Here is a 26,969-nt window from a genome sequence, read left to right on the forward strand (position 1 = left end):
TTCAAGAGATATTTGTTTGGAGAAATGTAAATATTTTGAAGCTTGCAGTGTTGCAAATATGTCGAATGTTTTTATTTTTACAACAATGTATTTCTTGTTTCAATGTTTTTCGTGTTTTTCTTTTTGTTTGCTGCATGAAATTGTGAACATGTCTTTGAGTGGGAGTGTTGAGCGTGCGTGCGTGAATGTGTGTGTGAGGCAAAGACACGATTGAGGAAATTTCATGATTGATATCACCTGCAAAACGAGCTGATCATGTGATACTCGGAAATTGTGAAGCCTTTTTAAGCGCATGCGCAGAATAAATTGTTTGTCGGGTTCCCAGACCAATGATTGACACTGCTGTGCATCACTTTTCTCGTGAGTACTTTCAATCGCTACGAAAAGTTACCATTTTGGTTACTATTAAAACTCTAAGACTGCTGCCAGAATGACTAGCGCAACAATGCTGTTATTATTATTCAATTGTTATCCTTTTTACCAGTTGGTATTATAGCATTATTAATATGAAAACCAAATTAGTGACAGCTGATCATCAGACCAGAGTAACCACAAAAAAACTGAGGAGCCATTTGGGAGCCAAAAGGCCGATGTTTTTAGTGAGCCGAGCCAAAAGAAGCGGCTCTCTGAAAAGAGCAGGAATTCCCATCACCAGAGCTGTGGTGTAATCGTTGATAACAAGATCAGTGTCGCTGGCTGATTACGTCAGCAGAGGGGCGTCAACGACCAGACGAGAGAGTCACTGAACACAAGGATTGCGTTTGAAGTCAAATAAAAGTTACCCGCGTTAACGCTTCTTCACAAGCTTTGCAAATGGAGAAAACGTTTTGTGAATGGAAGAAACGGTGTCTGAACAAATGTGACATTAGTAAAAAGGGAAGTGTGGATGAAGATATTGTACACTTGGTGTCTTTGCTCAATAGCTTCGAGGAGTATTTCACCACCAGTTCATGCTCCGGACGCATTACAGTCATTGACACGGTGAGCGAGCTCTTATTTTGTTTGTATACGTAAACGGAGTGGTTAGCTTATCTCCTTTTCAAAAACACAATTTTCATTGTATTAGGGGGGTCTCGGAAAATATTCGAAAAATGTGGAAATCACATTCGTATCATTGTGAGCAGGGAAGTGCGATCAAGAATTGTCTGCAGAGGTCGATAAGCCCAAAAATGGTACAAACTACCAAAATATAAAATGGTAATGTACTGATCTCGAGATTGCCTAAGTTTCACGTAAACCAAAGCATACATGTTGATCTATAAAGTACACAATCAAAAGATGGAGGGAATGTCATCCCCAATAAATTGTTTCAATAAACAATTTATTTTACGTTAGTAGTCATTACATTAAAAACAACAACTAAAAAGCTGTTTTTTTCCTTGTATGGAAGAGAAACGGTTCAGTGAGGTACACGGGCTTTCAATGTGCCATTAATAAACAACACTCGATACAAATACGTATCTAGTCCAACCAGGCATCAACTAATAATGCAATGGGTACATTAATCAAATGTTAAAATATTCCATCAGGCCGATTGGTTTTGAATAAGTTGTAGCCTTAGGGGACGACTTATAACATGTTGTTGTGTGACCATGATTTATTTTTGAATTACTGTGATACATTTTCCCGAGGTTTTGTCACATTTTCCTCTTCTGTTTTAGGCTCCTGAATGCTGTGGTGTCCAGAAAAAAAATCTTACGTTGCTTTTTGTCTCACATTCAAAATGCACAGTTGAAGATGTGGTGAGTACCTTTTTTTCTCAAAACTTCATGAACTTAATTAAGTGATTCATTATTCTTTTGTAAAAATACAGAGTATGTGTTTGTGTTTCAGATGTCTGCTCTGGCCAGCTCTTGTGGAACAGCTGTGCTGAAGTTTGAGCCATTTGTCCTTCATGTTCAGTGTCGGACACTCGAGGATGCACAGCGAATGGTGAGAACAATGGTTCTGTGAACCAAAACACCGGGCAAAAGACTAGCTTTTTCGGATGGTCACACATGCACAGATTTGGTCACACACTTTTTTGGGGTGGTACATAATATTTACATACATGGTCAGACACAGTCGTCACAACTGAATCAGAATATGAATCATCATTCTTGGCCAAGTACCATATTGGCCCGAAAAAAGACTTTTTGAACACCAAATGAATTTTTATAGAGAAAATAATTACATTACATCTGAAACAAATTGTGTGTGTATATATATATATATATATATATATATATATATATATATCTTAGTGTCTGAAACTCAACAAAAAGTTAGCGGACACCCCGTGCAGACAAGCAGACATCTCTGAAAAGTTGCCTGCCCGGCCAGAAAGTTGCCTGCCCCATTTTTCACAACTTGAAACACAATAAGATGACTAATCGCAAAAACAAACATTGTTGCGAAGTATAAAGGATTTTTAAAATTAAGGAAGTACCTACCACAAATGCTCTAATTGGTTTATTATGATCGTTCGTCCCTGATTCATTGCTTCTACGGACGTTGATGGCAGAGGATGGTTAAATCATCAGGAGGCCAGGTGTTGAACAGAAAGTTGGTTTAATCTTGAAGAGAGCGGAGTCGGCTAGGAGGAAGCATAGAGAGAGAGAGAGATGGAATGGGAGAGCATTTATGTGGCGCACAAGGTGTGGCGCGATAGGATGTGACGTAATGGTGTGCGACATCATGTAAAGGAAGGCAGGATATGACGTATCAGCAAGTCAAAAACGGAAACAAAGATGAGAAAGCAATGTTTAAAGATGTTCGTATAGCGAATTACCCCAACATGTCCCCCCTGACGAACATATCTAACATCGGTAGAGGTGAACAGAAAGAAGAAAGAAAAGAAAATCACAAAATATTACAATCACAATGGAAACAATCTCAAATTCACGTCATTTGTCGCAAGCAGTCAAAGTTAGCTTTATTGTCAAATATGCTAATATGCATGAAACACAGCACAGATGAAATTAATGTCCTCTCGGACCCAGCGTGCAAGGCATGCAAAGCACTTATAATGTGGCTAAAAAGACACAATTGACAACAGACATTACATGTAATTTCTGAATGAAAAGTGAGGTAGTGACATATATAAAGTGACGTAATGTAGTAATGCAAAAACAAACAACAAGAAAGGGTTGAAGTGAAGTCCTGTAGAAAAAAAATGAGAAAGAACAAAAAAAAAATAGAGTTCAGGATTATAGTACAGCATGTAGCTTGTACTCAGAGTTCGGTGAGTGTGGCAGTGGGAAGGGGCAGGCTGGGCAGGGCCGGGAGGGAGTTGAGTCTCCGGACTGCCTGGTGGCAGAAACTGTCCTTGAGCCTGCTGGTCTTGGCTCGGAGACTCCGCAGTCTCCTCCCCGATGGCAGCAGGCTGAAGAGGCTGGGGGGGGGGGGATCCTGATGGCTCTTCGGGTGAGGCGGGTGTTGTAAATGTCCTGAAGGGGGGGAAGAGAGACACAGATGATCTTCTCAGCTGTCCTCGCGATGCGCTGCAGAGTCTTACGACAGGACACGGTACAGCTGGTCAGGATGCTCTCGATGGTACCGCGGTAGGAGGTCGTGATGGGGGTCGGGGCTCCAACTCTTTTGAGCTTGCGGAGGAAGTACAGGCGCTGGTGGGATCTCTTGGCCAGTGATGCCGTGTTGTGGCTCCAGGACATGTGCATTCCCAGGAACTTGGTGCTGCTCACTCTCTCCACTGCAGCACAGTCGATGCTTAGTGGAGCATGCTGGGGGCGCACTCTCCTGAAGTCCACAGCAATCTCCTTCGTCTTCTCCACATTCAGACGGAGATTGTTGTCCTTGCACCACGTGGCCAGGCGGCTGACCTCGTCCCTGTAGGCTGTCACCATTGTTGAGATTGGATGATGGTGTTGAATGCTGAGCTGAAGTCGATGAACAGCATTCTGACGTAGGAGTCTCTGGTCTCCAGGTGGGTGAGCGCTGTGTGGAGAGCAGTGGAGATGGCATCATCGGTCGAGCGGTTGGGCCGATATGCAAACTGGAAAGGGTCATGGTTGGGGGGGAGGGCAGCCTTGATGTGGTTCATAACTAGCTGCTCGAAGCACTTCATGAGGATGGGAGTGAGTGCGACCGGGCGGTAGTCATTGTGGCAGGTGGGGGACGACTTCTTAGGGACCGGGATAATGGTGGTGGCTTTGAGGCACGTGGGCACAACAGCCTGGCTCAGAGAGGTGTTGAAGATGTCCGTGAAGACATCTGTGAGCTCCTCAGCGCAGTCTCTCAGAACACGGCCAGGAATGCCGTCGGGACCCGGGGCTTTTCGTGCGTTGGTCCCTCTGAGGGATCGCCTCACACTGTCCTGGGACAGTGTCAGCACCTGTTCGCCAGGAGGTGGTGGGGTCTTCTGTGCTGGTGTGCTGTTGTCTGCATCGAAGCAGGCGAAGAAGTCAATCAGCTGGTTCAGCAGAGTGGTGGAGTTCTCGCAGGTCTGTGGAGAGGGCTTGTAGTCATCGTCTGTATCCCATGCCACAGGTTCCTGGTGTCTCTGCTGTCCCTGAAGTGGTTGGCGATCCTCCTGGAGTGCTGCTTCTTGGCCATCCTGATGCCACGTGACAGGTTGTCCCGGGCTGTCCTCAGGCCCAGCTCATCGCCAGCTTTGTAGGCAGCGTTCCGAGCCCTAAGGAGCCTGTGGACTTCACCCGTCAGCCATGGCTTCTGGTTGGCCTGGATGGTGACAGATCTGGTGACAGTCAGGTCATCCATGCACTTCCTCATGTCGGAGGTAACAGAGTCTGTGTACTCTTGGAGGACTGTGGTGTTGTTGTAGGTGGCCGCTTGTCTGAACATGTTCCAGTCGGTGTTGGAGAAGCAGTCTTTGAGTGCCTCTGACGACCCATCAGGCCACACCCTTATCTGATTCTTGACTGGTTTGACGACTTTTACAGGTGGCCTGTATGCGGGCATTAACATGATGGTGGAATGGTCCGAAGCTCCTAGGTGGGGCAGGGGGTAGGCTTTGTAGGCTCCTTTGTGTGTGCGGTGAAAATATTGTCCAGAATGTTGTTACCTCTAGTCGGAAAGTTAATGTGTCCATGGAGTTGTGGAAACACGCTTTTCGGGTTGGCATGGTTAAAATCGCCCGCCAGGATAAGGAAAGCATCTGGGTGGGCAGTTTGTTGCTCGCTGATGTGCTGGGAGAGTTCATTCAATGCCGCACTCCTGTGGTTAATTGAGCTCGGGGGGATGTAAATTGCTACCAGCAGTATGGCACTAAATTCCCTCGGCAGGTAGAATGGCCGACATTTTATGACATAAGCTCCATCAGTGGTGAACAGTGTTTGCATACCACAACAGCGTTGCGGCACCAGGCATCACTGATGTAAACACAGAGTCCCCCCCCCCCCCACCCCCTCGACGAGCGCTCTGTCTGCCCGGAAGCTAGTTAGCTGGGCTAGCTGGATGGCACTGTCCGGTATGCTGTCGGTCAGCCATGTTTCCACAAACACAAGGGCACAACACTCACCCACGGTCTTGGAAGTTGAGCGGACAAGACTGATGTAGTCCATTTTATTGTCCAGCAAGCGCACGTTAGCCAGCGTGATGGTAGGAATGGTCAGCCGGTGGGGGCTAGCCGAGAGTCTAGTGCGGATACCTCCACGCTTTCCCCTCTTCTGTTCCCTCATACAGCGCTTGTGGCGCCTCTCCTCTGGGTTGGGTGCAGGAGTCGGGGTCGGTGGAAGAGTGGGGGTCAATGGACGAGCCTACTCCCTGAGCAATCCATGCTTGCGTAGTACTTCTGCTTCAGCTGGTTTTGGTTTTAAAAATGAACTGCCGATGTCGAGCAGAACCTCACGGGAGTAGGTACGCCTCGGGTGTAGCGAGGCAGACGGAAACGAACATTTACACGAGTGAGACAAACATAATAAACACGAAAAAAACAATTTGCCGGGAGAGAGAGGAGCCGCTGCGTGTGCACGCGCCTCTATTTTGGGGGAAAAAAAAAGCAGGCCCCAGGGTGTGATACGGATGAGCTGGTGACTGGGAAAGAGGGTGTAATCTGTCGGCTCCACTGACGTGCATCGGGAATCTTGATGAACGATGTCCTTGCGAATCCAGATGAAGCTTGTGGCTGGTAAGACGGCTAGCAGCTCTGCAACCGGTCCATCCCACGTTGGCGTGGTCCACGTCATTCCCTTCAGACCGCAGCTCCGTCCTGTGGGGAACAAAAGAAGACTTGTACCAGGTCACATGTCGAAAGGATGGTTTCATTCTACACATCACACTTCCTTGACGTTTCTTTCCCTATCAAAGTCTGTCTCATCGTTTAGGCTCTGCAATGCATTCTCTCACAGAAATGGCAGTAAATCATTGTTAGATGTTAGTTGGTTAGTACATTGTTGGTGGTTAGTGAATCTGCATTTCTGGAGGGCACCACTTTCTTGGGGAATGACGTTGCAGCCAACATCACTCATTACCAAAACTGAAAATTTTGGTAATGATCATCAGAGCTATCGTCACTCACCCCTGTTGAGACATGAAAAGTCTCAATTTGCCAACTGGGAACGTGTTTGCGTGGAAAACACGATCCATCTTTGACATTGCACAGATTATCAATTTGTATAAAACCATTTGTCAATCATTGTTCCAAAATTTTGGAGGCCAAATCTTGGCATGTCTCTCAACACCCGAATGGTAACCAATTCATGTGGCCTGTACCACGAAAAATTTGTATGTTGAGCACAGCTTCTCCTGCTGTTACTCCTCTGCTGGCACCCAAGCAAATCATATCTGCAAATTTTTCGTGGGGTAGACATTTGCATGCCGCCACATTGTTTGGGTGGAGGACAGCCTTCCACAATTCTTGAGCACAAGTTGACATGGTTAGCAACATTATGGCAATCTGCGTAAATGGTCATCATACTCAGCTTTTGTCATTCAGTTGGAGGGCACCAGTTGACCGTCAGTTTCGCTTCTGCATCGGACATCCATTTGCGCAACCCAGCTTCATTTCCGGTCACCGGTCATGGATGCACCCGGAGTTCTTCCCTTCTGAAGAATCTCCTTCTCCCAATTCTGAAAGAAGCTGGTTAGCTATACAATATAATATCTAATTCTGCCTAAATATCTGACTGACACCGGCCCCCACTCAACTTATCCGTCAATTTCACTCTTAACGACAAGAAATTCCCCTAATGTGCACTGCAGTCAATTACTTCAATGTGCACTGCATTCAATTAATAATAATAATTCGTAATCAAATCAATCTCGACAGGTTACCCTGCCTTCTTAGTCGTAACTATAAACTACTTTTGAACTGACAAATGTCATCACTGTAGGCAAAGGCAGCCAGAAGATAAATTAGCATTTGTCTTAATAAACGTTGGATTTCCGCCATTGCATCTCCAACGTTGAATATCTTTCGTTCGATCAAGCCTAATTGTTACAATTTGTTGCTCGCAAAATGGATGGATGGATGAGAATTACTTCAACAGCATTCTGAATGTCGAGCATCAAAATGTCTGAAAATTCAGCGGAAAACATGTGCAAAATAAAAATCGTCATGCACTTGAATAAATGCCAAAAACTATACTTTTGGAAATCAAAACTATTATCAATAGGGGCCTTGTCATCGATCCCAAATCATCAGTTGGGTGTGCCAAACTCTAGATGTGCAAGTGAATTACACCAGCGGCTTTCCTTTATCAGATCTCCTATGACAATTGAAACAGGGATTTTTTTTTCCAAGATGGCGCCTGAGTAGGTAGCCGTCAGCAAGTGCTCTCATGAGCCTTTCTTTTTTTGTTGTTTTTGTCTTGTTATTGTGTTTTCTTTTGTCACTTTATGTTGTTTGTGCGTCGTGTAGAACGGATATGGATTGTTTTTCAGTATTTTTGGCCACGACAATCATCAAGGAGAAGACTGTGCTGAGCGGTTGCGCCTTTTCGGCAGCATGGATATGTCAGTACTGTTTTTGAATGGAAGGAATGTCGCAGCCATTCGACTGTCATCGCTGGACAGCTCTGGTGCCTTAGTGTTTTTTTGCGCCTGTAATGGGCAGCCCCGCTTTGTTCAGCGGAAATATCGGTGCTGTTGGTCAGTCTGCGGTTGGATGGATGCATGGCTTGAGGAGCCCGCGATAAGAAGAAAGGAGCATCAGTGCAGAGCGCCAATGCATATGTGGAACTGTCGCGGCTTGGAATTGAAGCGGATTTATGTGCGACAGGAGATGTGAGACAATGTCTTTTCGTCAATGGATGCTACAGCTTCGTGTTTGCTTTCAACATTTAGCTTGTGGTAGACGTGCAAATTCCACCATGACGTCCTTGATCCACTGCTGAAATGGATGCTTTGATCCTCTCCTCTTTCATCTAGAACTGCTTCATGTCATCACAAAGAGGGTTGTCATATTATTTGTTATATATATTTTTGTTTTCCCCAATGAAGGCATCGTGAATAACTCTGTCTTCTTTCAAATGGCTTAATCAAGCCATATACAAAACAAAGTTTAGCTCAATCTAACAAAACTAATCCTATAATTTTATAAATTCACTCTTTGACACTGTCATTTTATACAATTTCCAATTCATTTTGCATTCACCCGAATCAGGATTTCTAAATTATGTGTCCCGATCGCAGACAAAAACACTGGAATCCTGGTCAATTCTCTTAGTTAAGACACTTTATCCAATCTAACAAAAACACTTTATTTTGCCTTCAAAATCACTCAAGTTCGGCTTCTGTTCATTCATTTGTTTGTTGGCTTGTTTCAGGGGTGGGCACACCTTTTGACTCACGGGCTGCATTTGGTTCTAAAATTTGACAGAGGGGCCGGGCCACGAGCATTTGGAGGGAGTGTTTGGGCCGGAAATACTAAATCTAAAGCATTAAAGGGCAACCGACGGCTCAGGACAAGTTATGTCCATGATTTGTAAAATCACTTCAAATGACTTCGACTGAGCGTATTTTACAAAGATTCCACAGCATATACCTATAGTTTACGTTTTAAGACTCGCGCTGAATATTCATGAAGTCTTGTTTTCGAGTTGATGACGATCCCCATGTGACGTCACGTTAGGACCGCCCCTGACCAAGAAAGCGACACACAATGCATTTTGCGGTACTTCGTTTAGTCTGTAAACTTTGTGTTGATGGCGAAATTAGAAGGAAAACACAAATAACGCGATGGTGAATCGTTGTGTGTTGCACCAAGACAACTACAGTAAAGTCTCGTTATATCGATATTCTCGGGAGTCGGAAAAAATATCGATATAACCGGACTATCGATATATCCGATCCTGCGGCATGTAATTTTTCTCCTTGCGTTCATAGAAATAGTATCGTAATAAGCAGTACTAGCAATATAACCAATATCGATATAACGAGACTTTACTGTATTTGATATTCGCTGACACAAATTCCCAGCTGACAAGTCAGCCCATTTCCAATGGAGCTTGGGCGACAGGAAGCAGAGCTGGAGGTAGCAGAGCTGAAGATGTTGAGGTTTTATTTGGGAGTGACCAGGTTGGATAGGATCAGGAATGAGTACATTAGAGGGACAACTCATATTAGAGGCTTTGGAGAGAAAGTCAGAGAGGCCAGACTGAGATGGTTTGGACATGTCCAGAGGAGAGAGAGTGACTATATCGGGAGAAGGATGCTCAGCCTTGAACTGCCAGGCAGGAGACCGAGAGGAAGACCGAAGAGGAGGTTTATGGATGTGGTCAAAGAGGACATGAAGGTAGCTGGTGTGCGAGAAGAGGATGCACAAAACCGGGATCGATGGAGGACATTGATTCGCTGTGGCGACCCCTGAGGGGAAAAGCCGAAAGGAAAAGAAGACATTGGAGTCCAGACGCCTCAAAATGAGACGGAAGGACTTTTTTAATCGATTGCAAACATTTATGCTTTCCTCTTCAGAAGTATTTGAATCACATTCATAACTGGATGAGTAACAAGAAAGCAACTTCTCCGAATCTGAAGCCATTGTTTTGATTCTCGAGCAAGGCAAGACGTCTTGGCGTGACGTCACGAACAAGGGGGTGGGACCTTCTGAAAATGGCCATTTCCGGATTCATTTTGAAGTCATTTTTATTGGTGTTTTTCATTTGACAAAAAATATCAGCCTGCCTGTTTTGGGTATTTTAGATGCTATAAAGCGTTTTTTTTTATGTCAGTGGGAAACTAAAAAAATGGTGCCGGTTGTCCTTTAAATGTAGTGTGTACAAACCTCATAGCACAGTAAGTACACTACAACCCAATTTATTAGGCCGGCGGAAAAAAATCATTGGCACTGCCCTACCTACTCTCGAGGACTTGCACACTGCAAGAATCCAAACTAGGGCGCGGAAAATCATACTGGACCCTCCGCACCCTGCCTTTTCCAGCTACTCCTCTCAGGCAGGCGCTACCAATCCATGCGCACCAAATCCAGCAGACATTTAAACAGCTTCTTCCCCCAAGCCATTAACTCTTTGAACTCTTTGAACTCTTTCAACAGTAGCCAAAATGGAACTGTATAGTGCCACTTAGCAGTTTTTTTGACGACGATACTAGTGCAGCGTGTTCTACCGGAAACAAATTCCTTGTGTGTTCTACATACTTGGCAATAAAGATGATTCTGATGACTCTGATTCTGATTAACTGTCTTTCAAATGTGAAAAATATCCCTGATCAGTTAATAAATTTGTCTCAAGGAATATGCAAGATATGGCATTTACATACTATTTCGCAGATACTTGGAGGAGGAAATGGAAATAGATTGAAATAACATATGCACTGTGATTTATCAAGAGTCTGTTTTTAATAAATTTCCATCGCAGGCGCAAAGTTAAAGAAATCAACATTTATTGAAAAATGGAATCACTTTCAACATTCAAAACATATTATTACACAACGAAATATTCAAGCTCAATAATACCTACTTGTGTTAAATTCCGCAAAATCATGGATGGTTTGTCCTTACCGCGCGCTCTACAAACTCTCCACGGACGCCCTCGCCTTCACGCGCAAACAATCCACATGTACCGTCGCCGAGCACACAGACGTAGGCTACCTGCAGTTGAAATTTGCATACTCGGCACGGCAGCCAATCAGAAGCCTGCTTCTTTCTTCCGGACTTTCGCAAGCGCTCTAAGGTCATTAATTTGCATATCATTTTCCAAAATAGATGCACAGAACCTCAGCCCAGAAGAAAGATTCAAAAGAAGCTAACAACATATGTGACGCTACAAAACGTAAATTTACATTAAACCGTGACTGTAAACTGTACGTGACACTTATGAAAGGGGCTTAGTGGCTTGTAGCAAGCAATGCAAACGTTGCATTGTGCACCATGATGACAAATGACTACTGCAGCAAAATCTACACTGTAGATTTGTCGTATTGGTTCTGCCCTGTTTAGTAACGGGTAAATTTCTTCTGGGATTGGCCTTTTTGGTGGACCAACTGCCTTGATCAACAGTAGCTCCCCCTGGTGTTAAAATGTAAAAGTGCGGGCAAAATTTGAAGTGCGGGCCATATTCCATTCTGTTTATAAAATTTCTTGCGGGCCAATTAAAAATGGACTGTGGGCCGCAGTTGGCCCGCGGGCCGTAGTTTGGACACCCCTGGTGTAAAGGAAGGCAGGATATGACATACCAGGAAGTCCAAAACGTAAACAAAGATTAGAAAGCGATGTTTAAAGATGTTCTTATAGCGAATTACCCCAACATGCTCCCTTGCTTAATTTATGGTAAATATCCCTTGCTGAAGATTTTGCTCCAGTTGTCGTTTTTCGTCATGGTGCACAATGCAATGTTTGCGTTGCGTTGTCTGCTCAAAGCAACGTGGACTCCTCTTTCTAAGCGGCTTTCAAAACGCTCAAGTACACTTTTCGGTCATGCAAAATTGTCATTTGTATACTCGGGAGCGGCAGCCAATCAGAAGCCTATTTCGTGTGTCGGACTATACCATGACTGAAAAGTGTACTTGAGAGTTTTGAAAGCCGCTTAGAAAGAGGAGTCCATTTGGCTTGTAGCGGTTTGCTTTTTGCTTTTACTTTATTGAACAAAACAAACGTTTGCTTTTTTTTTTCTCTTCAAGAAGTTGTCGGCCACCTGGGCCGAGACGTTTTGAAAGTTGTATGCCCGACATAAAAGTTGTAGTGGATAAAGTAGAATGAATTGTAAGACATTGTTAGTAACTTCAAATGCACCTCACACCTACATTCTGTGGGTTGACAAAAAGAGCTATCAACCTCTTTCATCTAGAACTGTTTCATGTCATCACAAAGAGGGTACAGCAAGAATGAATGTCTCTCTGTGTCTTTGTTTTGTCATAGTGTCTCTATGCTGTCATATTATTTGTTATTTAGTTTTTTTTTTTTTTTTGTTCTTTTGACTTCAAGACGGCGCCGCGAGAGTGGCTGCCTTTCCAGCAGCTCATGTATTTCGTTTTTCTACTTTCATTCCTTTCATCACTTTGCTGCTGTGAAATGTAAATTTCTCCACTGTGAGACTAATAAAGGCATATCCAATCCAATCCAATCCAACAATCTTAAATTTGAAACACATCCACATTAACATTCTTTACTGTACACATCAATGAATCATAAAAATGTTGAATTTTCATATGTTCACAGGAAATACTTTCTGTCCTAAAAAGATAAGAGTATACACTTCAAAGTTAAAAAAAAAAAAAAAAAAAAAAAAAAAAAAGATGAGTGCACTTATAATGTAAAGTGCACAATGACTGCAGTGTCCCATTGCGGTGGAATCTTTGTAAAATGCGCTCAGTAGAAGTCATTTGAAGCAATTTTACAAATTATGGACACAACTTGTCCGGAGGCGTCGGTTGTTCTTTAAGACAAATGATACAGTACTCAAGCTCAAATATAATTGATATGTTGAAGGAATGGTTTTGATCACATTTTATTCAGCAGATACTGAACCCGAGTCCTTATTAAACCACATTTGCTCATTAAATAAAATACCTCACTGGTCTTTAACATCACTGATTCCTTCATGTCGGATAGACCTTGATAGATCTTGCCGATTCACACTGCAGTTCGCGTAATTTTCATCTTTTCTTTCTATAACTCCTGGAAATGCTTGGGAGCAATGTTGCCTCTAAGATGCAACACGAGGTTAACAGTCTGATTTGCGTAGATCTCAAGCAGACATGTCTGCCTTTTTTAAAATCGTGATTGAACAATACAAATACGTTGACCCACGATGGAATGCTACACATAATCACATGTAATTTGCAGAGATCTCAACCAGACATCTTTTTTTTCAATATCGATTGAACTATACAACCACAAGTATTGTGAGCAGGCACAATACTTAAAGGACAACCGACATCATTTTTTTTCCTAACTGACATCAGAAAAACGTTTTATAGCATCTAAAATACCCAAAACACGCAGGCCGATATTTTTAGTCAAATGAAAAACACCAATAAAAATGACTTATTCTCCCAAATCTACTTCAAAATGATCTGAGAAAGTTTCAGTTTCAGAAGGTCCTGCCCCCTTGTTCGTGACGTCACGCCAAGACATCTTGCCTTGATCGAGAATCAAAACAATGGCTTCAGATTCGGAGAAGATGCTTTCTTTTTCGTCATCCAGTTATGAATATGAATCAAATAGTTCTGAAGAGGAAAGCATAAATGTTTGCAATCGATTTAAAGAAGCAATTCCGTGTCATTTTGAGGCATCTGGATGAAATTTAGCATCCCAGAAAATGCACAAGATGGCGCTGGTTTGTCTGCTGGGAATTTGTGTCAACTAGAATCAAATCGTAGTCTTGGTGCAACACACAACGATTCACCATCGCATTATTTGTGTTTTGCTTATAATTTCGCCATCAACATGGATCAACACGAAGTTTTCAGACCAAAGTACCCAAAATTCATTGTGTGTCGCTTTCTTGGTCAGGGGCGTTCCCTCCGTGACGTGACGTCAGGAATCGTCACCAACTCAAAAACAAGACTTCCTGAATTTTCAGCGTGAGTCTTAAAACGTAAAATATTGCTATATGCAATGGGATCTTTTTAAAATACGCTCAGTAGAAGTCATTTGAAGTGATTTTACAAATTATGGACACAACTTGTCAGGAGACTATAAAATTAACTTTGTTTTAATTTCAAACCTTTTTTGTCCATTAATGTGTTTTCTGTTTAGCTTTCAGCCGCTGTCCAGTCTGGCTGCAGGAACTCTGGTCTCACCCTGAGCAAGACTGGGAAGATCATCATGGTACTCATTCATGAATTTATCTTCTGAACCGCTTATTCCCCACGAGGGTCGCGGGTTGTGCCGGAGCCCATTCCAGCTGTCATTGGGCTTTATGTTTTCAAAACTATTCATTCATTTATTTATTTATCTTCTTCTTCTTTTCCTTTTGGCTTTTCCCTTCAGGGGTTGCCACAGCGAATCAATGTCCTCCATCTATCCCAGTTTTGTGCACCCTTTTCTCTCACACCAGCTACCTTCATGTCCTCTTTGACAACATCCATAAACCTCCTCTTCGGTCTTCCTCTCGGTCTCCTGCCTGGCAGTTCAAGGCTCAGCATCCTTTTCCCGATATAGTCACTCTCTCTCCATTGGACATGTCCAAACCATCTCAGTGTGGCCTCTCTGACTTTCTCTCCAAAGCCTCTAACATGAGTTGCCCCTCTAATGTACTCATTCCTAATCCTATCCAACCTGGTCACTCTCATCTCTGCTACCTCCAGCTCTGCTTCCTGTCATTTCTTCAGTGGCAGTCTCTCCAGTCCAAACATCATGGCTGCTCTCGTCACTGTTTTATACACTTTTCCTTTCATCCTAGCTGAAACCCTTCTATCACACATCATACCTGACATTTTTCTCCAGCCACTCCAGCTAAAACTTTAAACTTTAATATTATTAGGACTCAGGCAGCGACGGCTGTGAGATCTCAGTTGTTTTTCAGTAAATTATTCTTCTTATTAGGCTCCAGGCAATGACTGCTGTGAGGTTTTCAAGCAACTGTTACTATCATGACTAGGGCACCAACAGTGATTGCTGTGAGTTCCCTTTCTTTCAGAGAAATTGCAATGCATCCATTTTCACACAACTGATTCTGAACTTGGTAAAGTGTGCTTACTTAGGGTGGAAAACAAGGTAAACTCTAAATTGGTACAGTGATTACCTCGGCTTACGAACGCCTTGGCCAACGAACTTTTCGGGTTACGAACGTTAAATTCACCATAATTTAATCTTGGCATACAAACTATTTTTCGGGATACATACGGAGCACCACAATGAGTGATGTGTCGTTCGCGAACGAGCCCGTTCTCCTAACAAGGAAATGGCTGCCGACTTTTTTTTGTCCTCTCTTCCCCATCCCCAGTCTTCGGTTAAAGCCGCACGTGATTGGTCAATAACGCATAGCACATTTATTATACATAAAATGACGTATATTTTGTGTAGTTTTAAGGCTTAGAAAATTAGAAAGTGTAAAATCATGTTTTATGGGGACCTGAGAACAGATTATTCTCATTTTAATGGTTTCCTATCGGAAATTAATTTGAAATAAATTTGAAAAAAACGAAATTTAAAAATGTGACTTTAAAGGACAACCGACACCATTTTTTTTTCCTAACTGACACCAGAAAAACGTTTTCTAGCATCTAAAATACTCAAAACACTCAGGCTGATATTTTTAGTCAAATGCAAAACACCAATATAAATGACTTAAAGTTGCCCAAAACTGCCACTAATGAGCTCGAAACTGGGGAGATTCAGAAAGTCCCGCCCCCTTGTTTGTGACATCACGTTAGGTTTGGCCCACCCACAAACTGCCTTGTTCCAGGATAAAAACAATGGCTTCAGAGTGTTCAGATTCGGAGAAGATGCGTTCTTGTTACTCATCCAGTTATGAATATGATTCAAATAGTTCTGAAGTGGAAAGCATAAATGTTTGCAATCGATTAAAGAAGTCCTTCTGTATCAATTCGAGCCATCTGCAAGCGATGAAACCGGTGAAGGAGATCTGAGTAACAAATGACACGGTGGAAATGGCTGCTTTGTCCACTGGGAATTTGTGTAAACTTGCACCTTCTTTATGCGTGTTACCGCAATTGGCTGCCACACAACGATTCACCATCATGTTATTTATGTAGTTTTCCTTCTAATTTCGCAATCAACACGGTGTTTTCAGATAAAGTACCCAAAATGCACTGTGTGTCGCTTTCTCGGTCAGGGGCGTTCCCTCAGCGACGTCACTCCGGCATCGTCGTCAACTCGAAAACAAGACTTCATGAATATTCAGCGTGACTTTTAAAAACTAAAATATAGAGATATGCGCGGTGGAATCTTTGTAAAATGCACTCAGTAGCAGTCATTTGAAGTCGTTTTACAAATTATGGATGCAACTTGTCGGCAGGTGTCGGTTGTCCTTTAAATTTGTCATCAATGCTGAAAAATGGCTCTGCAGCACCTCCTCGAGTGAGGGGAAAATTCTGATAGTTTGATTGTCCATGATTCATGAAAAGAATAATCCATCATGCCACTGCCACCACACTGAAAAGGCTCCAATGGCTCTTTATTGCTACTCATAGCTCCTGCTATTCATATTCTTTCAAGATTATATGGGGGGGAGGGAGAGGCAAAATTTCCATTACTTGAAGATTAATTTGTCTTGGGGTAATTCGCTATACGAACATCTTTAAACATCTTTTTGCATCGTTTGTTTTTGACTTCCTGATAGGTCATCCTGCCTGCCTTTACATGATGTCAGATCACATCCTATTGCGTTGCTCCCTGTCCGTCTTATAAATGCTCTCCCAGTTCGTCTTTCTCTCGCTCTCTTTCCTTTCTGTCCCTCCTCGGCCGACCTCACACAATTTCCCTGCAGTCTACAAGATTAAAATAACTCCTTACGTTCAACACCTGGCTTCCTGCTGATTTCACAATCCCACTTTAACACCCTGAGAAGCGATGAACCAGGAACAAACGATTACTTTTAATCCATCAATTTCTTTATCAAGTGTCCTATTTTTTCCGGTGGTGATTATCTGACCAGAATGAACAAAACTGTGCTAATTAGTTAATTCTTGTTTCGTTCAACTACTTGCTTTCAACATTTAGCTTGTAGTAGATGTGCAAATTCCCCCATGACGTCCCTGATCCACTCTGAACGACTCTCTGTGTCTTTGTGTTGTCATATTATTTGTTATTTTTGTTTTTTTGTTTTTCCCAACATGGCGGCGCATGAACACGCAGCGGCTCCCCTCTCCCGGCAAATTGGCGTTTTTGTGTTTATTATGTTTGTTAAAGTCATTATAAGTGCCTTGCATGCTTGGTCCGAGAGGACAGTAATTTCATATGTGCTGTATGTCATGCAAATTTATATTTGACAATAAAGCTGACTTTGACTATTTGGCCTAAAATTGCAGACCATCACCTTTGGTCAAATGGATGGGAGCATTTGGATAAGGCTGAGAGCTGAAATCATTCATCATTCCAATGCAGTGAAGGTCTCGTGCAATCGGTGACAATGAAACAATTAACCTCTTGTACTTTCTATCCGTAGGCAGTTCGCTGTACCCATCGCCTGGAGGTTCCGCTCAGTTACCAAGGCAAGCTCTTGGTTACTCACGAGTATATAGATTTCTTAATTGGGATGGCCAATCAAAAGATGGAAGACAATTTAAGACGAATTGAGAGGTGAGTATTTCGCAAAGACTAACATTGAAGTGGATACACGTTCAATAACTTGTGCTTTCTAGGTATTACCAGAGCATCCAGACCGTGATGAAAAACAAGCAGCAACATCTCCTAAACAAAGAAGTGAAGCGTATGAGGAAGAAGGAATCAGTTATGTCTGACCATAGTCAAAAACTAACATGTCAAACTGAATATTGCCAGAGCAATGGAGGCAGCAATGTAATTGATGAAGATCTGCAATTAGCTCACTCTTTTCATCATGTTTTTGAAAGTATATCTGGCACATTTCTAGGTGTTGGTGTGGACAATTGAGCATGATTATAAAGTTTGACAAATATCTGGGGTTCCCATCTTTTTGTTCTAACCTTGCATTAGCCAGAATAATATGCCTGCAATGCCCCTGGTTAATTTTACTGCAAGGTGCAGGGATGAGAATGACAAATGAGGAAAAAAAGTGAAAAAAAAAAGGCAGGGGATGGGGGGTACACACGCACATACAGTAAAGTCTCGTTATATCGATATTCAAGGGAGTCCGAAAAAATATCGATATAACCGGGACTATCGATATATCCGATCCTGCGCCGAACTGCATTAAACAAAAGCCGCCAAAAGAGGGCAGCCAAGCGCCATATAAGAAACGGAGCTGGCCATTAGCTCCCTTTTTTGTTCCCCCAATGTTGCCTCAAAATGGCACATATAATTCTTTAATGATTGTAAACATGTATGCTTTAATCTTCAGAACTACAGTGTATTTTAAACATACACATAACTGGATGTGTAACAAGAAAGCATATCCGAATCTGAAGCCATTGTTTGGATTCACAAGCAATGCAAGACGTCTTGGCGTGAAGTCATTTTTATTTGCATTTGAATAAAAAGTGACATCGGCTGTCCTTTAATACACAGTATGGAATATTAATAATTTTCAAAATCATCGCGCTTCAGCAGACAAAACAAGAAACATTGTTGCAAAAAACGATTGCATTCATATACAGTACAGTGGGCATGTACATAACACAACAGGGAAACTGCAACGCTTACATCTTACTGTATTATGTATACAATTTAAAAAAAGTCATCAATCTTCTTCTGCTTCCCATTTTTACCTTTTAACACAAACACTTCAATCTCGTCTGCTACACACGAGCTGGCGTCTGAAAATGAAAATGGCCCTGCTACACGGGTGCTGGGCACGTAACCAAGTCACCTGACCAAGTCGACCAATGGCGCGACTGATGGCGTGACACGTAACCAAGACACGTGACCAAGTTGACCAATGGCGCGACCGATGGCGTGTCACGTGACAAAGTCACACGGCCAAGTCGACCAATAGCGCGACCGATGGCGGCTCATGTGACCAAGTCGACCAATGGCGCGACCGATGGCGGCTCACGTAACAAGACACGTGACCAAATTGACCAGTGGCGCGACGGATATATCGATGTAAACAACAAAAATGGCCGGCGGGGGATGAAAAGAAGCACCGTAATAACCGGATTATCGTAACAACCGGGTATCGTACTAAACGGTACTAATTATACATAAAAAGACTAGAAATGTGCAAGGGAAATGAAAATAATATCGTAATAAGCGGTACTATCGATATAACCGATATCGATATAACGAGACTTTACTGTATATCGTTTTATAGATACAGTGGTACCTTGGCTTACGAACTTAGTTGGTTACCAGACAGTGTTTAAAGCGAATAGTGTATATATATATATATATATATATATATATACAGTAAAATCTCATATCGATATTCAAGGGAGTCCGAAAAAATATCGATATAACCGGGACTATCGATATATCCGACCCTGTTTGCATGTAATTTTCTCCGTGCGTGCATAGAAATAGTATCGATATAACCGGGACTATCAATATATCCGATATCGATATAACGAGACTTTACTGTATATATATATATATATATAAAATCCGCGTCTCACCCACCATGGGTGGTGTCTGTCCCCCATTTTTAGCTCGGTCCTCTACCAGAGGCCAGAAAGCTTGAGGGTTCTGTGCAGTATCCGTGCTGTTCCCAGCACTGCGCATTTCTGGACCGAGATATCCGATGTTTTTCCCGGGATCTGTTGCAACCACTCGTCGAGTTTGGGGGTCACTGCCCCGAGTGGTTACCTTCCAGGCTCTCTCCAGCTCCTCTCTGAGCCCTTGGTATTTCTCGATTTTCTCATGTTCCCTCTTTCTGATGTTTCCATCACTCGGGACCGCTACATCCACGACAACGGCTTTCTTTTCCCCTTTATCTATGACCACGATATCTGGTTGGTTGGCCATTACCATCTTGTCGGTCTGTATCTGGAAGTCCCACAGGATCTTTGCTCGGTCATTCTCCACCACCTTGGGAGGTGTTTCCCATTTTGACCTTGGGGTTTCCAGTCCATACTCTGCACAGATGTTTCGGTAGACTATGCCAGCCACCTGGTTATGGCAGTCCATGTAGGCTTTCCCTGCCAGCATCTTACACCCTGCAGTTATGTGTTGGATTGTCTCAGGTGCCTCTTTGCACAACCTACACCTTGGGTCTTGTCTGGTGTGGTATATCCCTGCCTCAATGGCTCTGGTGTTCAGGGCCTGCTCTTGGGCAGCCAGGATGAGTGCCTCTGTGCTGTCCTTTAGGCCAGCCCTCTCTAGCCACTGATAGGACTTATTGAGATCAGCCACTTCTGCTATGGTTCGGTGGTACATCCCGTGTAGGGGCTTTTCCTCCCATGATTGTCCCTCTTCCATCACCTCATCCTCTGTTCCCCATTGTCTGAGACATTCTCTGAGTACATCATCCGTTGGAGCCTTCTCTTTGATGTATTCATGGAGCTTGGATGTTTCATCCTGGACAGTGGCTCTCACACTCACTAGTCCCCGGCCTCCTTCCTTACGGCTTGTGTACAGTCTCAGGGTGCTGGAATTGGGATGGAACCCTCCGTGCATGGTGAGGAGTTTTCGGGTCTTAACATCCGTGGTCTGAATCTCTTCCTGCAGGGTATCTGATCACTGGCAGGGCATAGCTGTTTATTGCCCGGGTCTTGTTCTTGCCATTGAGCTAACTTATGAGGCCTCACTCGCTGGAGGTACTTGGTCGTCGCCGCTTTCCTTGTTGCTAGTTCGAGGTTGCCATTGGCCTGTGGTATACCGAGATACTTGTAGCTGTTTTCAATGTCTGCTATTGTTCCTTCAGGGAGTGAGACACCTTCAGTGTGGACTACCTTGCCCCTCTTAGTCACCATCTGACTCCATTTCTCCAGCCCGAATGACATCCCAATGTCACTGCTGTAGATCCTGGTTGTGTGAATCAGGGAGTCTATGTCCCTTTCGCTCTTAGCATACAGCTTTATGTCATCGATGTAGAGGAGGTGACTGATCGTAGCTCCATTTCTGAGGCGGTATCCATAGCCTGTCTTGGTGATTATCTGGCTGAGGGGGTTCAGTCCTATGCAGAACAGCAGTGGGTAGAGTGCATCACCTTGATATATGCCACATTTGATGGACACTTGCGTTAGTGGCTTGCCATTGGCTTCAAGTGTGGTTTTCCACATCCTCATCGAGTTTGCAACGAAGGCTCTCAGGGTCCTGTTGACCTTATACAACTCCAAGCATTCAGTGATCCATGTGTGTGGCATCGAGTCATATGCTTTCTTGTAATCAATCCAGGCTGTGCACAGGTTGGTATGTCGGGACCTGCAGTCTTTAGCGACTGTTCTGTCAACCAGCAGCTGATGTTTGGCACCTCTCGTATCTCTACTAATGCCTTTCTGTGCTTTGCTCATGTATTGATCCATGTGTCCACTTATCTTAGCCGCGATGATGCCTGACATGAGCTTCCATGTTGTGGATAGACAGGTTATTGTCCGATAGTTGGAAGGAACTGCACCCTTTGAGGAATCCTTCATGATCAGGATTGTTCGCCCTTCGGTTAGCCATCCTGGGTGAGTCCCATCCATCAGCAACTGGTTCATTTGTGCTGCTAGGCGCAAGACTCTTCCTTGTATATCTGCCGCTGTGATGGAAACTGGGTTCTGTTCAGGGAGGTTGCTGTGCTCCTCTTTCAGAGTCACCAGCCATTGTGCACTGCTTCTCCCATATGCCTTTCCAGTATCTTTCAGTTTCCAGCCTTGGAGGGTTTGCTCTGCTGTTACTGCCACTGAGCGTACACTTTTGCAGGTTGTGTTGCGAACAGCCTGTTTATTCTTATGGCCTCATTCTCTTTCGTGTACCTCTTTAGGCGACTGGACAAGGCCTGGAGCCTTTGTTTGGCAGTTTTGAGTGCTTCAGGTATGGTTATCTGCATGTACCTTTTGGATATTGGCCTTTTATTCACACCTTTCTGGATCTCCGTCAATTGACTCACATCCTTCCGAGCCGCCTTGATCTTGGCCTCCAACCGTCTTTTCCATGGTGGGTAATGAATCTCGTGGCTCTCATGGTTGCTCTTGTAGCCGAGCATCTCTAGGATCACAGATGCTGAGGTGTATATCAGCTCATTGGTTTCCGTAATCGTTCCGGTCGGGATCGTTCTCAGTGTTGCATTCATAGTTTCCATGAGACTTTCAGGTGGTACTTCACATAGCCGTTGTAATCGGTTTCTTAGTTGCCCAGTTTTCATTCTTGCCATGATCTTATCTCTCAGGTCAGTTGCTGCCTTGCTCAGCATTTCATTCATTGGGGCTGGCTTCCCAATCTCATCATTGATTGGGGCTTGCCTCCCAATCTCTGGTTGAACCTCTTCCTCTGATGTGGCAGCCTGGGGCCCTTCACCTCGGAATTTGTGTTGTACCTCATCAATCTCAAGTTGTGATAGCAATTGCGGTTTGTGGATATTGGAACACTGAGCTACTAGTTATTTCGTGGTACATCCAAAAGATAGGCTGCCAAATGAAAAAAAAGTAATGTAGTTTATTCAATACATTGTAAGAATGATAATTGTAAAGAGCAGTACATTGGGGAGACTAAACAAATTCTCAAAAAAGACTTCATCAACATCGCAGGGATAATACTAGTGGGCCTCAATCGGCAGTACATATGCACCTAAAAGCTAGCAACCACTCATTTGACGACAATGAGGTTAAAATCTTAGCGAAAGAACATTTCAAAGGGGAGTAAAAGAAGCGATTTTCATAAAACAACTAAATCCTTCATTAAACCGGTTTGGTGGGGTGAGGTTCAATTTGGATCGTTCACACAATAGCCTGCTTAGGCAACATAGGTTAGGCAACATTCGTAATGATGATGAGGGGATACCGGAGGCAGTGGGGCAATCAGGCCAGTCGTTAGTCAGGAATGTAGGAACAATCGGTGGGGCCGCAGGGAGTGGTCCTCTGCTCCCCCCAACCTGAGAGTAGGAACCTATCATAGCAGTGTCCGGCGCCGCCATGCCTGGACATTAGGGATATATATATATATATAGGGCCGATACTACCAGTAAGACTTTAGTTCGCTGAAGAAGCATCTTGGATAAGAAGCGAAACGTCCGACACCTTCAAAAAAGTACAGATGACGGCTGAAGAAACCTTTTCATCCATCCAGAAAAGGCTATGAGAATCATTAACATTATGAATGATAATGTGATGCCTCAGTTTCGTAAGACCTTACAAGTCAGAAAGCAACAGGTGTCAATTAAGAGCCATCAATGACCATCACAAATGTAAATAAAGTGACTTTATTATATAGTGCAGTGTATTTCTTTCATTACAATCCAATAACACATTTATTATACATAGGATAAGGTAGGGTGTATGTAGTTTTAAGGCTTATTTAGTTGAAAAGTATATTCTATGGAAGCCCGGGAACGGATTATTCCCATTTTAATGGTTTCCTATGGGAATTTTTGTTTGAGATACACACTTTTCGCCTTACACACTCTGTCTGGGAACCAAATAAGTTAGTAAGTTGAGGTCTCACTGTATATAGATAGGTGGATGGATGGATGGATGGATAGATAGTGTCATGATGCCAAAATAAATGTTAAATAATTTTGTGTTTTCTGGATTTTGGATGGGAGAAAGGTGCACATTTCTCCCCATCCAAAACAGTAGAGTTGGGGAACCACTAATTGACTCTGAGAAGGTGATTGCAACCAAACCAGACTGTGCCAGTCACTTCGAGGAGGAAGAAGAGGGAGAAAAGACAGCCTGGAGAGCAGTGTTACCTGTGGTCTGCCGAAAACTGATATCAACCACAACTTCAAATAAAGAAAACTCACAATACCCTTCCTGCATCTGGCTGCAACTTTTATCATCTTTCCACCTGCTTGCTGTTTCGCCGCACAACAGATAGAGAGAGAGGAAGAGATTATATTACTGTCGTTTGTTGTCACTGCATAATGAACAATGGAAATAAAGGAACAAAACACATGTACGTATGTTTGGTTTAATTTCTTTGACATCAACACAATGCACAAAATGGTCATATCAGGATTTGAATCAATTCCTTAGCATGACTAGATAGGCTAGATTTCTGGATATTTGAATCCACAATATTCTGATGATGTGAATGTGATGGAGAATAAGAATTTATCATGTTTAAAAGTGCCGTGCTTTGCTGACCAACTAAACAATGGGCCCACAGTCAAAGCGCAGATGGCCACAGTAAATCTGAGTGAAACAGACACGGCAAGGTGAACTGTCGTCTCCATCTAGTAGGTCCGGCCGGCCTTGCACAGAATTTAGGGCTTGAGATATTTAGGGTTTAAACATCCTGCACAAGCGCCAGATTACAAATTTATCAGTTCATGGAAAAGACAACCAATTAAAATGTCTATGTTTTACTGCTTGCAGCTGTTGGTCCTCGGAGCGTCCAGAGGTGTGGCATTATAATCAAGAAAACTGTTTTACTAACGTATCACTTTAATTTACATATACTCTCAATAAATAGCTTGGCAGAGAGGCGCAGAATTCAGACGTATGTCATGTCACTGCCGGCAGTGGGGACAATCTTTCTCTGTCCACGGTGTCTGACTGTCATATCTCTGACAGAATGCTTCCCGAATTTTTCTCACAGTGCATGATGGCAGTGGAACCCTAACCGAACGCCCCAGTTACACCCAGCAAAGCCATACAAAATTCCGATAGGCCACCTAGCGGTATTTTCTGAAAATATAAATGTACATTTTGTTACCGCATTGTGTGGTCTAAGTCATACCAGAATTAGCATGGACTACTTACTGATGGATTTCTCTTGGACCTCAAGGTGCTCCATAGCGCCCAACATAATCTCGATACATGGTCCGTAGAACATATTGATTCAGGCAGTGCCTCGAAACCCGGGTGTTCAGTGATGCAGGTAATGCTGCCCTCCTCTTCCATTTCTGCTTTCACTTTTGGTATTTCGTGGCAACATTGACATTCTTCAGGCGTTTCCATTGCTTGGCAGTTCTGACAAATGCACCTGAAGCCAAGAAGCAGACATCAATATCCCTGTCAAAAGCCCACTACGCCGACATGTAGACCCATTATGGACATACAAACCATTCTGTAAGCGTCCAATATTCAGCTCGGGACGAAACCCCGCCTGTGTGCCATCTTGTGCATTTTCTGGGATACGATCATTGCGGTCCAGATCTTCTCCGGTTTCATCACTTGCAAACGGCTCGAATTGATATGGAGTTGGGGTGCTCACACTTTTTTTAGCATACGAGCTACTTATAAAAACAACCAAGTCAAAATGATCTACATACTACAAAAATGCAAAACATAATTATTTTCAAATGTATTAAGGATTCTTTGTATGTACAAAGTATGTTGATGTACCTTGCATAACTGAATAAGCCAATATTGCACAACACACATAATAACTATTTCCTCATGTTGGGGTACTTTTCCTCTGTGAGTAAGTTCCAGAACTGTCCATGAGCCCTGGACTTCAGCAGTGAGAACACTCACAATCTACGATGTCTTTCCACGTTTGCTGGGTTAATTCCTCAGCCATGGCTTCACAGCGCCGTGTAACTGTATGTCTTGACAGCTGCAGAGCTTTGATTGAAGATAATATCTCTGCCTTATTTTTAAAGTCTCGGAACAAGGAGTCAGCTGCTTCAACGAATGCGTCTTTTACCATCTCTCCGTCTTATTGTTTTTAACGATGGCGTGACTCACTCGGAACGATGCTTCGGTGGCGGCTTTCGCTTTTGAAGTATGTTGAGGGAAAATTGACTGCTGTCCGGACAACTGGGATTTTAGTTCGTCCACCTTTCTCTTTCTCAGCTGGCTTTTCGGCGGGAAGTCAATGTCGTATTTTCCATGAACAGTCCGAAAATGGCGCTCCACATTTTCCCATTCCGTATAAAAGTAATATGTTTTGCCACCTTACTTGGTCCAGGATTCTCACTGATTTTGATCACCATATGTTTTAGCAAGGGCTTAAAATCTGAGGTAATTCGCTGACTAGCTTGTAAATTTTGCTGCGTTTAGCGCCGTTGTTTACGCATGCAGGGCGACCTAAAGGTACCTTGCTCCCGCTGCCGCTCCCGGAGGCGATGGTCCAGGGAGATGACTACATCGATCATCTCGCTGAGGGTGGTGCCAGCGTCGCGGGTGATCAACTCATCTTTGAGAGCGGTGCTCAGCCCGCGACGAAACACTCCTCTCAGCGCTCGATCGTTGTAGCCACTCCGGGCAGCCTGGATGCGGAAATCTATGGAGTACTCAGCGGCCGAACACGTTCCTTGCATACAGTCATGAAGGGGTCCCTCAGCCTCACACTCTGTGACCGGGTGGTGGAACACTTGGCGAAGCTCGGCCACAAAGTCCGGGTAGGAACTGCAAAGTTCGGGCTGGGACTCCCGGACGGCCAATACCCATGACTCGGCCTGGCCCGTGAGCAGGCTAGTGATGAAGGCCACTTTAGCCTCATCGCTAACGAAGGCGGAGGGTTGTTGTTCAAAAACCAGCGAGCCCTGCATCAAGAATTGAGCACAGCGCCCGGGTTCGCCTTCGTAGCGTGAGAGGTGTGGCAGAGAGAGCTCGCGACTACTCACGGGAGGGAGGGGCCGTCAGGGTAGCGAGGTGTGTCTCGACTTCCTGTAGGCGTTGAGCCGGCCAGTACGCGATGAGGCGGTTCTCCTCGATAGCTTGCGCCAGCTGGCTCGAACGCTCCGCCTGATGGGCTAAGGCGGATAAGAATTTGTCTCCACCGGCGAGATCCATAGTTGGCCGGTGTATTATGTCACGTCCACTCGAGGAGTGGTGACAGGACTCGAGGGACGACGTGAAGTAGTAAGGGTTGGATCCGAAATACACGGTGGAGACAGCAACTTTAAACAGAGTCTTTACTGAGACACATAAAGTAATACAGGAAATCAGGCAATTGAGGAGAACAGAGTAACAGACCT

General features: G+C 43.8%; 1 protein-coding gene across 1 annotated transcript; it reads left to right on the plus strand.

Moving 5' to 3' along the window:
- Window positions 1-694: 694 nt before the first annotated feature.
- On the plus strand, window positions 695-23,998 carry tyw3 (tRNA-yW synthesizing protein 3 homolog (S. cerevisiae)). Its single transcript, XM_089007480.1, has 6 exons — window positions 695-981; window positions 1,662-1,742; window positions 1,834-1,932; window positions 14,117-14,188; window positions 17,490-17,623; window positions 17,686-23,998. The coding sequence occupies exons 1-6, from the start codon at window positions 814-816 to the stop codon at window positions 17,933-17,935; spliced, it is 804 nt and encodes a 267-aa protein (XP_088863606.1). The 5' UTR covers window positions 695-813; the 3' UTR covers window positions 17,936-23,998.
- Window positions 23,999-26,969: the final 2,971 nt, after the last annotated feature.

The sequence above is a fragment of the Hippocampus bargibanti genome, linkage group LG11, assembly GCF_051943395.1.
Source record: "Hippocampus bargibanti isolate YZ-2025 linkage group LG11, ASM5194339v1, whole genome shotgun sequence".
NCBI classification, from domain to species: Eukaryota; Metazoa; Chordata; class Actinopteri; order Syngnathiformes; family Syngnathidae; genus Hippocampus; species Hippocampus bargibanti.